General features: G+C 38.8%; 1 protein-coding gene across 23 annotated transcripts in view; it reads right to left on the bottom strand.

Annotated features, from left to right (window-relative positions):
• Window positions 1-315: 315 nt before the first annotated feature.
• RIMBP2 (RIMS binding protein 2) overlaps window positions 316-13,834 on the bottom strand; it is a 602,457-nt gene continuing 588,938 nt past the window's right edge. For 11 of the 23 annotated variants that reach the window (XM_075833186.1, XM_075833230.1, XM_075833202.1 and 8 more), the window contains 4 exons: window positions 12,882-12,953; window positions 6,807-6,941; window positions 1,507-1,562; window positions 316-1,352 (listed from right to left, as the gene is read on the bottom strand). In XM_075833186.1, coding sequence (XP_075689301.1) covers window positions 1,187-1,352; window positions 1,507-1,562; window positions 6,807-6,941; window positions 12,882-12,953 — 429 coding nt within the window. In that variant the 3' untranslated portion in view covers window positions 316-1,186. The other 12 variants (XM_075833211.1, XM_075833221.1, XM_075833271.1 and 9 more) reach the window with 5 other exon arrangements.

Raw genomic sequence — 13,834 nt, 5'->3', positions numbered from 1 at the left:
GCTCCTCCTAATTTACCTGGTTACTGTATAATTGAATATCTTGCCTTTATGCTGTCGATTATCTTAGCATTCTGTTGATAACTTTAGACAAAGAAATCAAACAACGTATGTTCCCTATGTTTCAGGTTAAACTTTATTTTATAGCATTGTTAACTGTAAATCCTTGTAACACATACTTCTAAATCCTTGATGGGTATGTCCGCTCTGTGGGGGCCCACTGTGTTATCGTGCTTTTGTGTTTATATACTGTAATTCCTTCAATAAAATGTTTAAATAAAAAAAATTCAGCTGTTTCGGTGACAAATAATCACAGACTTTGTACAAAATATCAAATTTATTTATATAAAATAATTTACACATCAAATGTACACATGCACACACCCACACAACACTTTAATCACTTTTAGGCCAATATGTCTTGAATTTCATAACTCTAGCACAACATTATTTTACAGGTTATGTACACTTTGAAGACACAATGAAGGGAGTGTTTAATTGTAAACCTTCATTTTACAAAAGAAAGGCAGTCTGAAAATCATGTATAAATAGTACAAATAACCTACAAATGGACTGTACTTACAAAATAGTAACAGGGTTTTTGCAGTAATGGTACATTTGAGGATGCCAATCAGAAATTCTTAAATGTAGTGTTCTCATCTTATTAGTCTGATTGGACTGACACTAAGAGATTGGCTTGGCTGTGAATGATACCAGTTGCATGGTTTCATGTTGTTTGTAACAGCAGAACAAGGTAGGGGATACATACATGTTTACTGGAATATGTAACATTCGGAATATCCTGTTTCTTTTAAGTCTCTTAATGATTTTTGTAATCACAAAGATACAATTAGAATACAACGGGTTGCACACAAAACCTACAAAGAATATATTCTGTACATCTATTGAACATTACAAATCATTGTGCATCAAGTAAGGCAAAAACATCAAGGCTGCATATAAATAAGTAGCTTACATATTAGGCCAGATTTTATCTTGCAGGTTATTTATTACATAGAGTATACAGCCATTTCTGAAGTTTGTTTGTAATCAGTTGGAAGAGTTACTTTGTTAGTTTTCTTAAGACGTGTGCCCTTTTAATTTCATGGCCTTAATTTACCTTACATGTAATATTCAGGTAATGTTGAATGTTTGTTAGAGGTAACTTATTTTACAGCGCCAAGTTTTTTTAATAACTTTTTTCCTTTGGACAGAAGACCTTTTTTCTTTTTTGACACGCGATCTCTGCTTCTAATGGGGCTCCCTGAACCCATGGAGGATGGAGGTGACATAGAATGAAGATGGACTGTTGGTGAAGGTGCTCTCCTTGGTGTTCCTGTATTCTCGGATGGAGCCTATAAAATAAATTTCCAAGAGTAATTTAGCAATGCAAACTTTGTATCGTATTGTGCTTAAACTCCCTACTGTTGGTCTAGCAATGTTTACTGTTGATTCCTAAAAATTTCACATGGGTAAAGAACTAAATATGTGTTGGGCAGGCATGTGTACCTTGAGGTGATGAAGTGCTGAGATGCAGATCCTGTGTAGAACCTGCACTTGCATTCCTTTGACAAAAAGACAGCTTTTAATTCATTGATCCGATTAGTAAATTGAAAGGGTTGTCACACAGCTAAACTTAATTGAGCCTTAATTAGAATCAGAATAAGATTAAAGCCATTTTTTCACAAGCAACGGCAATTTTCATATCTATTAGACTATTGTTTAGTAAATGTAAAAGTACAATCACACCACTAGGTGGCACCAATATCAGAGTTGATTTCGGGGGAAAACTGGCAAATTGCTCCAGCTTCAGGCTGCCTGTGCGTTTGGTTATGAAGGCTCCAGTTTGATTCTGATTCAAAATCAAGGTCATCTAAAACTTAGGAAAAAGTCAAACATCCCATGTTAACACACCTGAAGATACCGTAGTTTTAGTGTGTGTAAGGAAGTCTATAGCTGAGTTGTATGTTTTAGTCTTACAAAATTGTTTGGCAGGTATTATTTATCAAACACAACATTATGTAAGTCTTTATTAGGAGGCATAATCATGAAAGATCTTCTAGTTTTTAGTGAATAATATCAGAGACTTGTGTATAGTGGCTTTGAAACATACATCTCATGTCTCATATTAAAAGACTACTGTAGTTGGGTCCTTCATATATGAGAGGTTTGTAACATTCACAAGTGCAAGTAACATGTTTTTATGTCCCTTGACAGAACCTAAAAGGCTAGACGTTTAGCAGGTGGAAAATCCATTCTCTTTTTTTTTTTTTCTTTTTTTTTTTTTTTTTGCTTCTTACAATAAAACATTTTGGGTTGGGAAGGAGGTCGGTCAAAAGGAATATTGCTAAACAGGGAAGGCAAGAGACAGCACATGCAGTTTTAAACCTAGTTCTGTCAAGCATGAGTTAAATCACTACCGATTCTCGATATGACAATATGACGCTCAATATGAGTGTTAGAACTCGCAGCATCAGCAGCCACAGAGCTGTAGTACGGCTGGCTGTATGATCAAGATCTAAAAATTTTGTTTTCATGTTACAAAATGCTCTCATATATTAACACGTTTTATCATCGTTGTTCTTTAATTTGAAAGAACATTTTCTGCAGTGTGTCAATATAAAAACCACTGGTATCTTCAGTTGTTCACTTACGTGAAGGCTATACTGCCTCATTAAGGTGTGAAATGTACACTCTTCTTCTGTTCCAAAGTAGATGAGCCAGGACAAAACAGAAAATAAAGCAGTGATGACACAAACAAAAATAATGTCAAAAAAAAGTTTCAAATGTGGATTTCAGATATATAAACAAAATGTCATTAAAGTAAATAAAACAACTAGTGCAAAAATACTGTCACCATAGCAAGCCATAAACACAATACTACATTGAACTTTTGTAATGTAAAGGACAGCAGACAAATGTTGAACTGAAAGAAATAAACTGGTATGCAGTAAGATATGACCCATTGATTTGCTCAATAGTTTGCACAGAAGCAAGTTGTGGAACAGACCTGCATAACGTTGATGGTTTTAATCATATTACTCAGCATTAGGCCTCATGCACACTGCCATATTATGTGTCCATGTGGTACATAAGTGTGATAGGCCTCCATAGAATTCTATGTGGCTATACTTTGCCTACGATTTTATACGGAGGCACACAGAGGGGATTCATTCTAAAAAAAAATATATGTGACACGTTCCATCCTATGCTGTGTATTATTTGCTTCAAGGGGAGAATACACTGCTTTATGGAGGCATCATACAGTTATATACGGCTTCATAATAGTAACTCTGTGTGCAGCCATCTGTGTGCCATGTCCTTATAGAGTAACTTTTATCCAACTTTTGACATGTAATAGACTCATATTAGAAGTTTGGATCGGTGGGAGTCCAGGTGCTGAGACCCCCATTGTGTCTGAAACTAAGGTGCAACAGCGCTCAACTGAGCACCCTGCATCTTCAGCTGTCAGAGCTCCCTGTTAGGTCTACTTCACACGGCCGGACCGAACGCAGTTCAGGGAGCCAAGCTCCTAGTATCATAGTTATCTATGATGCTAGGAGTCCCTGGTTTCTCACAGGAATACTGTCCCATACTGTAATCATGTTGACAGTACGTGGCAGTAGTCCTGTGTGGAGGTAGTGACTTACAGTTTTATGGATGATTATGATGCTAGGTGTCCGACTGTGTTCGGTTCAGAAAATACGGCTGATATAAGGACCATATCTCACAGACCAAAGACGGCTGTGTGAAGCAGTCCTTAGACTGAAGACGGCTCACATAGATCGTTACAGCAATGGTGGCGGTCTTATCACCTGGACCCCTACCAACCAATCCAAACTTCCAATGTGTCTCTATGACAAATCAAAAGTTTGATAAAAGTACAATTACTCTTTAAGACATTACTACTATTTTTATTGTTATAAGGGGTGTAGAAAATCTTAGAGCCTCTTTGCTTTGTGTGAGTAATAGTTGACAAGATCATTATAATTTTTTAGGAGGGTGCAGTGAGGAGGAACGGGGCATTCGGGATCACGATCAGTGGGGGTCCCAGCGATCAGACAATTATCACCTATCCTGTGGATGGGTGATAATTATAGATTCTGAGAATACCCCACTTAGGGTATGTTCACACACACACTGTTTTCAGACGTAATTCGTGCGTTTTACACCTCAAATTACGCCTCAAAAAACGTCTCTAGTACGCCTACAAACATCTGCCCATTGCTTTGAAAGAGTTTTACGATGTTCTGTTCCCACGAGGTGTATTTTTACTGTCAAAAGACGGCGCGTAAAAAGACGCCCGCGTCAAAGAAGTGCATGTCACTTCTTGGGACATTTTTGAAGCCGTTTTTCATTGACTCCATTAAAAAACAGCTCCATTAGCGTCCGTAAAATAAGTCCCTAAAACGTGAGTTGTAAAAAAACGTCTGAAAATCAGGAGCTGTTTTCAGGCGAAAACAGCTCTGTAATTTCAGACGTATTTTGCTACTGCGTGGGAACATACCCTAAGTGTTCCGAATAAAGTAGTAAATTGGGCTTGCCAATGTCTTTGGTTTTTATATATATATATATATATATATATATATATATATATATATATATGTACTGTGCAAAAGTTTTAGGCAATTGTGGAATATTGCTGAAAAGTAAGGGCATGGCCAGACGTGGCAGAATTGCTCTGGAATTCCGCTGTGGCCAGTCCGTTTCTCCATTGCTTTTCACAGCTTTTTAGTGAGGTTCGTTTACACATTGCGGAAAACTCTGCTGCGGACCATAGGCTGTGGTGCGGAATTTGGTGTTCGCAGCATACACTGGTTGTTGCGGACGTGTAGCGGACTTGTTGCGGACTCATTGCGGAATTTCTCCATTGACTTCAATGGAGAGTCAAAATTCTGCAATGAAGTCCGCAGATGTGTGTACTGCGTAGAGTATTTGTTTTACGAACATGACATTTCTTCATTCTGGCTGGTCCTATGTATTTCTAGGTCTACAGCCAGACGGAGGCCCCATGCACACTAACGTAAAAACGCCCGTAATCACGGGCCTTAATTACGGCATTGGCAGGCCCATAGAAGTCAATGGGGCTCCCGTAATTACGGGTGACTACGTGTGGGCACCCGTAATTACGGGAGCATTGCTAGGCGACGTCAGTAAATAGTCACTGTCCAGGGTGCTGAAAGAGTTAAACGATCGCCAGGTACTATTTCAGCACCCTGGACAGTGACTTCCGATCACAATATACATCAACCTGTAAAAAAAATAGAAGTTCCTACTTACCGAGAACTCCCTGCTTCTTCCTCCAGTCCGGCCTCCCGTGATGACGTTTCAGTCCAAGTGACGGCTGCAGCCAATCACAGGCTGCAGCGGTCACATGGACTGCCGCGTCATCCAGGGAGGTCGGGCTGGATGTCAAGAGAGGGACGCGTCACCAAGACAACGGCCGGTAAATATGAATTTCTTTTACTTTTACTAGGGAAAGGGCTGTCCCTTCTCTCTATCCTGCACTGATAGATAGAAGGGAAGTACTTTCACCTCAATACGCAACGGCTAGTCCGCATCAATTTAATGCCCATTTTAGGCAGAGCCGCAACAGAATCTGCAACGCAGATTATGTGCGGCGTTGATGCGGACAGTGGCGGAAGAAATATGCCACGTCTGGTCATGCCCTTAGGGCTATTTATTTCACTTCCCAAAATCACTGATTAATCTCTGTCTAGAATTGCATTGCGGGAATGAATGGAGTAGCTTAAACATCTATTTAAAATCGTTCCTGACAAGTGTGTATCTCTGAAATCCCAGCACATAGCAATTTTTTTTTTAAAAACGCTAGCAAATCGCTTGACTAAAACACTTGTATGGACAGCGATTAATTACAGCAATTTTTATTTGTATTGGGATAAATAACCCTATCCTAATGCAGTCTTATGGATAGCGATTTATTGCTCACTACAGAAAAAGTCTGGTTGCTAAGCAAACACTGCCTAACAACCAAATGGCTTTCCATGGCGTTATCAGGCGGTGCATCCCTAGCAATCAGTCTGTCTCGGGTCCTAAACACATTGTAGGCTGGGTTCCCATGTAGCATAAATGCTGCGGAAATTCCGCAGCATTTACAGTAGCAGCAAAGTGAATGAGATTTTAAAAATCTCATGCCCACGATGCGTAAAAAATCTGCAGAAAAGTTGTGCGGAAAGTGTTTTGCAGTGCCACTTCGAATTCCACAGCATGGCAATTTATGCTGCAGGTTCTGTGCGAAGATGCTGCGTGTTTTCCCTATAGACTTCAATGGGGAACAGAAATTCCTCAAAAGATTTGTTTTGCTGTGGTTTTTACAGCGTTTACGCAGTTGAAACACCTGTACTGGAAATCCGCAGCTAAACATATACTTTGGTATAATCAATGTTTAACACTAAATCCGCAGGTAAAACCGCTGTGGAAAAGCCACAACATTTCCACAGCAATAAGTGCGTTTTTCCTGCTCAGTTTGGTGCAGATTTTTGTGACAGATTTACCAGCGTTTTTTCTTGAGATTCTACTGCAGATTTTCTGTTGCAGAAAATCTGCAGCGTATCCTGTGTGTGGGAACGTACCCGTAGAATTGCATCTGAACTCGTGGTAGAGATGAGGCAGGGAGACTTGGCAAAACTTTAATCATGTTTTCATCGCTTAGTGCATTTTTCAATACCACAAATGTTTATGACATTCTGGTAATTAGAGGACTTATCACTAACGCCCATCCTATAAGAATGCATTATATAGACAATCATAATACATCATCATTTTACTTACAAAGAACAACATCTTACCCTCTTAACTTTTGTTCGCATTGGGGCGTCTGGAGGGTATCGAGATGGTGCATCAGAAAGATAAACTTCAACATCATCAGGCACTTCTTCCAGAAAATTAGAGGGGACAAGGCCTTTGTGTCCATTTATTTCACCCTACGGGGATATTCATTAAAAGACATTCCCAATAATTACAACAGTAATCGTGAGCAATGTAGCATTTCTAATACTGAAAACAAAGTTACTATACAAAAGGCAACAGAAACATTTCCTTGACATCTATAGTAAAGCACACAATAATATAACCATAGTTAATAACAATGCTTCCAATCTACGGACTTGTCCATATATGAGCTTAAAATATGGTGCACTTTAAATATTAACCCATTTTTCTTTTTTTCCTTCCTTTTTTTGTCGACATAGCCAAATCAGGGCTTTTTTTTTTCTTTGCGGGACAAGTAGTACTTTTTATTGCCACCATATAACGTACTGGGAAACGTAATAATTATTTTGTGGGGTAAAATGGAAAGAAAAACCAGCAATATTTCAACAGTTTCTTAGGTTTAGTTTTTTACAGCACTGTGGTTAAAATGACATGTTAACCTCATTCTGGAGGTCAACAAGATTACGGTGATATCAAATTTATGACGTTTTTTTTATGTTTTGCTACTTTTACAAATGAAAATTTAGCTTTGTGTTGCCATATTCTCAGATCCATAACTTTTTTCTTTTTGAGTCGATGGAGCTGTGGGAGGGCTTGTCGGAGCGAGCTGTAGTTTTTCTAAATGGGATACATGTGACTTATTCATCACTTTCCATTCAAATTTTTTAAGGAGGCAAGGTCAAGGTTACCAAAAAACAGCAATTTTGGATTTTTATCTCCTTTTTCTACGACATTCTCCGTGCTGGGCAAATAAAATTATATTGTAACAGTTTAGAATTTAACGGGCGCAGCAATACCAATTATGTCTATTTTTTTTAATTGTTTACATTTCTTTAGGGGAAAAGTAGGAAAAGGTTTTTATTTTTCAATTTTAACCCCTTTGCACACCTGGACGTTACTGCAGGCCCTGGTGCAGGGGGTGAAGTATGGAGCGGCCTCTGGCAGGGCTTAACAGAAGCCTGTAAAAATGACAATATACTGCAATATAATGCAATAGAATATATTAGTGAGTGAAAAATGAAAAAGAAAAAAAATGGCTTTGTCTCGAAGGGGTTAATTTGTTTCCCTATATTCCTAAAAATGTTATTTAATTTTTTATTTTTTTTCGTTCCACTAGAGGGCTTGAATGTGTGCTTGTTTGCTCGCTTGCACAATACACGGCAATACTTATGTATTACAGTGTATTGTGCTTTTTGCTGTCTCTATTAAAGCATACCTCCATTATCACTTAAAAACTATTATAGTTCAAGGGCGTGCACAATAATAGTTTTTCTTTTTATTGATTATGCTTCTAATAGCAGCACAAGCTGTCTAATTCTGTAGTAGGAGAGAGAACGTCCAGATCGTCTCCATGGCTCCTGTATGCAGAACGGCCGCCAACGCTGTAGAATCCTACAACGCTAGTGGCTGTTCTGAATATGGGAGCCATGGAGACGAGCAGGACGTTCTCTCTTCTACTGCAGAGTTATGAGCCCCAGGACAGTCCATGCTGTGGTTAGAAGCAGAATCGGTAATGCACATTCCTGCACAATAATAGTTTTTCAGTGAATGTGGAGGTACGCTTTAAGTCCTATTAAGGGCTTAATAGGTGCACCAACATGGCAGACCTGGGGACCTTTATTATGTCCCTGACCGCCAGGACAACGCATCCGGTACTTTTCGTCGTGTGTGTGTGTGTGTGGGGGGGGTGACAGACAGGGCCCCCCTCTGTCTAGCGGCTTAGATGCCGCGATCGCTTTTGACAGCGGCATCTAAGTGGTTGAACGGCTTGGATTGGATTTATTTTTTCTGAACGTGGTGATAACAATTACGTTTATTTCTTTCATTGTTTTTATTACTTTAGGGGGAAAACATTTTTTTTTTTATATTCCTAAAAACGTTATTTGATTTTTACGTCTTTTTTTTTTAGTCCCACTAGGGGACATTAACATGGTCACTTGCACAATACACTGCAATACATATGTATTATCAACAGAAGAACAAGCAGAGCACATAGCCAAATAAATAAAATTATATAAATCTTTTATTGAACATATATAACAAACAATGTTAAAAAATTACATAAGAAAATGACTCCAGTGAGAAATTATGGCGCAAGAGATAAAGGGTACCGAGGTGTAAATACTATAAGTAAAAGTACTTGTTTGAATGAGTATATATAGATGAAAGTAAGTTCCCCTTTCCTAATCCACAGATCCCTAGGGTGGGTATCATAGGGTAAAGAAAGGGGAAGGAGAGATTGAATATAAATGTCAGTGCATATTTCAATAGTGAAAGATAATAATCTTACCTATTCAAAACAGAGACTTGGTACAGGCTCCTCACAAGAACCCCTAGGGTGATATTAGTGTTTCCCACCTGCTCCCCCCAACAGAGCGCTTGCCCTCTTGTGTCATTTACCCCCCCCCCCCCCCGAGAGCCTTTGCCAAGGTGCTTCCGTCCGGCCAGGAGGGTGCCAGAATCCTAGGCAGTATGTGGGCCAGAAATTCCTGATGGTGGCCCTAGCTGTGCTTAGCACTTTAAAGTTTATGTATAAAGAAAGAAGGCTTACTATGCATTCGTAAAGTCTTCAGACCCTTTCAATTTTTTCACATTTTGTTATGTTGAGGCCTTGTGCTAAAATGAAAAAAAAAATCAAGTTTTTCTTTATCATTCTACACTCAATACCCCATAATGACAAAGTGAAAAGCGAATAAAAGAGTAATCTTTGCTAATTTATTGAAAAGGAAAAACTAAAATATTGCATTGACATAAGTATTCATGCCCTTTACTCTGTACTTAGTTGTAGCATTTTTGACAGTGATAATAGCCTTCAGTCTTCTTGGGTATTATACCACAAGGTTTGCACACCTGGATTTGGGGATTTTCCGCCATTCTTCTCTGCAGATCCTCTCAAGCTCTGTCAGGTTGGATGGGGACTGTTGATGGACAGCCATTTTCAGGTCTCTCCAGAGATGTCGGACAGAGTTCAAGTCAGGGCTCTGGCTGGGCCACTCAAGGACATTCACAGAGTTGTCCCTAAGCAACTCCTGTGCTGTCTTGGCTGTGTGCTTAGGGTCATTGTCTTGTTGAAAGGTCAACCTTCGGCCCAGTCTGAGGTCCAGAGCACTCCGGATCAGGTTTTCATTAAGAATACCTCTGTACTTTGCTTCATTCATCTTTCCCTCACCAGTCTCCCTGTCCCAGCCGCTGAAAAATACCCCCACAGAATGATGCTGCCACCACCATGCTTCACTGTAGGGATAGTATTGGGCAGGTGATGAGCAGTGCCTGGTTTCCTCCAGAGATGACGCTTAGAATTGAGGCCAAAAAGTTCAATCTTGATTTCACCAGACCAGATTCTTGTTTCTCACAGACTGATAGTCCTTTAGGTGCTATTTTGCAACTCCAGACGGGCTTTCATGTGTCTTACTGAGGAGAGGCTTCTTTCTGGCTAGTCTGCCAAAAGGCCTAGATTGGTGGAGTGGAGCAGTGATGATTGGCCTTATGGAAGTTTCTCCCATCTGCACACAGGATCTTTGGAGCTCACCCAGAGTGACCATTGGGTTCTTGGTCATCTCTCTTACCAAGGCCCTTCTCCCTCCATTTCTTAGATTAGTGGGACGGCCAGCTCTAGAAAGAGTCCTGGTTGATCCAACTTCTTCCATTCAAGAATTATGGAGACCACTGTGCTTTTGGGAACTTTCAGTGTAGCAGAAATATTTTTGTAACCTCCGCCAGAGCTGTGCCTCCACATAATCCTGTCTCTGAACTCTACAGGCGGTTCTTTCCTCATCATGGCTTGGTTTTTTTCTCTGATAAGCATTGTCATCTATGAGACCTTATATAGACAGGCGTGTATCTTTCCAAATCATGTCCAATCAAATGAATTTACCACAGGTGGACACCAATCGGGGTGTAGAAGCATTTCAAAGATGATCTAGAGAAATGTTAGGCCCCCAGAGCTAAATTTCAAGTGTCATAGCAAAGGGTCTGGATACTTATGTCATGCAGTTTTTAATAAATTTGCAAAGATTACTAATATTCTGTTTTCACTTTGTCATTATGGGGTATTGAATGCAGAATGATGGGGAAAACATGTTTTTTTTTTTAATTTTAGCACAAGGCCTCGACATAAGAAAATGTGAAAAAAATTAAAGGATCTAAAGACTTTCCGAATGCACTGTATAAGCTAAATTTGTTAAGTAGAAAGCCTGCCAAGTTCCTTATGGTGGACCTTGTCATGAAAGTGATACTGGCTCCAAAGCTATAAACTACAAATCGAATAAGTGCCATTTTTATTACGAGAGGTTTTGTGTAGAATATCTACATAAAATAGCCCTCACTAAACAGGCTAGGTGAATATTTTAATTTGATAACAAATTTAAAAGAGTAATATCATTTCATCAATTTGTTGCACTGTTAATTCAGATAGAAACATACAGTGGAGACTTTATTAATACAAATATCTTATCAACTACACGTGTGATTTGGATAACGGACTGTGGAATGATTGCGGTTTGTTCATATGCAGAAGAAGATCACTGAACGTACATCACATTGACCCTTGTAGTAGATAGGCTTCAGCAGGGGAAGACCACAGCGGTATACACTTATCCATCTAAATATTAACGTTACTGCACCATGCAGATGATAGGGTAAGGCCTTGCTCACATCAGTGTTGCGTTCCGTTCTGGGTTTCCGTTCATCCATTCCATCAGAGGAACAGATAAACGGAAAGCCAAACGGAAACCATAGCTCCCGTTTGCATTACTATTGATTTCAATGGTAATGTTTCAATTGCTAATGGTTTCCGTTCTGTAAGGTTTTCTTTTTTCTGGGGAAACAATAACGTAGTTGACTACATTATTGTTTTTACGAAAAAAAAATGGAAACCTTACGGAATGGAAACCATTAGCAATGGAAGAATTACCATTGAAATAAATGGTAATGCAAACAGAAGCTATGGTTTCCATTTGGCTTTCCGTTCATCTGTTCCTCTGACGGAATGGATGAATGGAAACCCCAAACCGAACCCGATGCTGATGTGAACGAGGCCTAAGAATTTTATGTGAATCCATTGAAACACCATCAATAGTTCAGGTTGGTGTTAGTCCCCTTAATACTAAATGTGCATGACTCAGTACCAATAGCCTACCTGTAACTGACTGACGTGTGCACCCTGTTATGGCCTTCCAGTTGGATAATGCAACATGTCACAAAACAAATATCTCAAGCTGGTTCAATGAACAGGACAATTCGTTTTTGGCTTGTACTCCAATATCCAGCATAGACATCAGATCTCAATCTAATAGAGCTCCTTTGGGATGTGGTGGAACAAGACAAAAATCTGCAGCAACTGTGTAATACTACCATGTCAACATAAAACACAATCTCTCATGTTTCCAGCACATTGTTGAATTCATGTCATGAAGATACCGGACTGTTCTAAGGGGAGGTAGGTTTTACTGGAAAAGTGGCCACAAAATATAATCTGATGTTGAAGTTCTCATTGTGTTGTGAATGACCAAAATATGTAATAGAAGTTTTTTTCATGTAATCATTGTCCTATAGCAGTTTTCCCCGACTAGTGGAACTGTAGACACATGTGGCTCCCCAGCTGTTGGCAACTGCAGATTCTATTGTTCTTTAGTGGTAACAAGGACATCAGCATTACTCAAATTTGGCACTGGTATAAAGCCATATCACTGATAGTTAAAACTGTTTTAAGTAAGATATCATTAAGTCATATCATTAATAGAACTTTTTCCTTTCAATATTTAGTGTGGTTCAACATCATCATTTATATTTGAAAAGTCGTTTGAAAAGGTTGGGGTCCTCTGCCCTATAGAGTAAAGCTGGGTGTAAAATATCCAGTAGGTCTTTCCAAGAAGTTTACAGGAAATTCTCTGGTAAAACGACTTAGTATGTATGTTTATAATTGTAGTACTTACATAGTAAAATCCATCTTCATCAATTTCACCAAACACAGTAATTATATCACCTGTGCAAAATGTTAGCTCCGTCTGCAAAAGGATCAGAAATCAAAGTGTTAATCAGTTTTTTCCTTGCACGTTAGAGAGCTGTTAATGTAAAGTATGCCTTTTTATTCATTGTCCACCATAAATATGACTGTTTTTGACCTGTTTTCTCTGCCACTATGATAGTCAGAGAATTGGACTTCGCACTTCCATAACAGCTGATGAATGCATCCCTGGTATCTATAGCACAACCAGTGTCTAAGAACGTTGGGATGCATCATATAAAATATTTAAACCCAATGAATCAAATTGTTGATTTTTTTTCTCACTGGCATAGCTTTTTTATGGTGCTATTTGAGGACTTATTTTTTTTGCAGGATAATAGGTTTCAGGCAAGATTTTCAGGTATATGTAAACAAATAAAATATTATTTTTTGTTAATTTTTTGCATAAATGTTTTTTCTATTGATTTTATTAAAATATATTGCATTTTTATATGGCACTAAGGGACTTGAACCTTTGATTTTAGAGTGGATCTGTCAGATTTCCTATGCTACCCTATCTAAGGGATGCATATGGCAGATGGGGAGATACTGAGCTTGGGGGATATAGCTATATATCATTTGATTTAGTATTTTCAAACTATTTATCAACAGCTGGGCAGGTGGAGCTAGGACATTGAGTCCTGGAAGAATTTAAACAGCTTTCTACATGAAAATACCGACTCAAACAATTGAAAACCATATATCCCTGAGCCCAATGTTTTTCCCTACATCTTATGCTTCCCTAAAATAGTGTAGCATAGCAAACATGATAGATCTTCTTTAACTTGTTTACTATAATGTATTGGAATACATGTATATTCCAACACATTACTGCCTGAATATATAAAATGCTCAGGCATCTATTAAGACATACCTATGGTA

Source organism: Rhinoderma darwinii, chromosome 1 (assembly GCF_050947455.1).
Source record: "Rhinoderma darwinii isolate aRhiDar2 chromosome 1, aRhiDar2.hap1, whole genome shotgun sequence".
Taxonomy (NCBI): Eukaryota; Metazoa; Chordata; class Amphibia; order Anura; family Rhinodermatidae; genus Rhinoderma; species Rhinoderma darwinii.
This window is presented reverse-complemented; position numbering and strand designations above follow the sequence as displayed.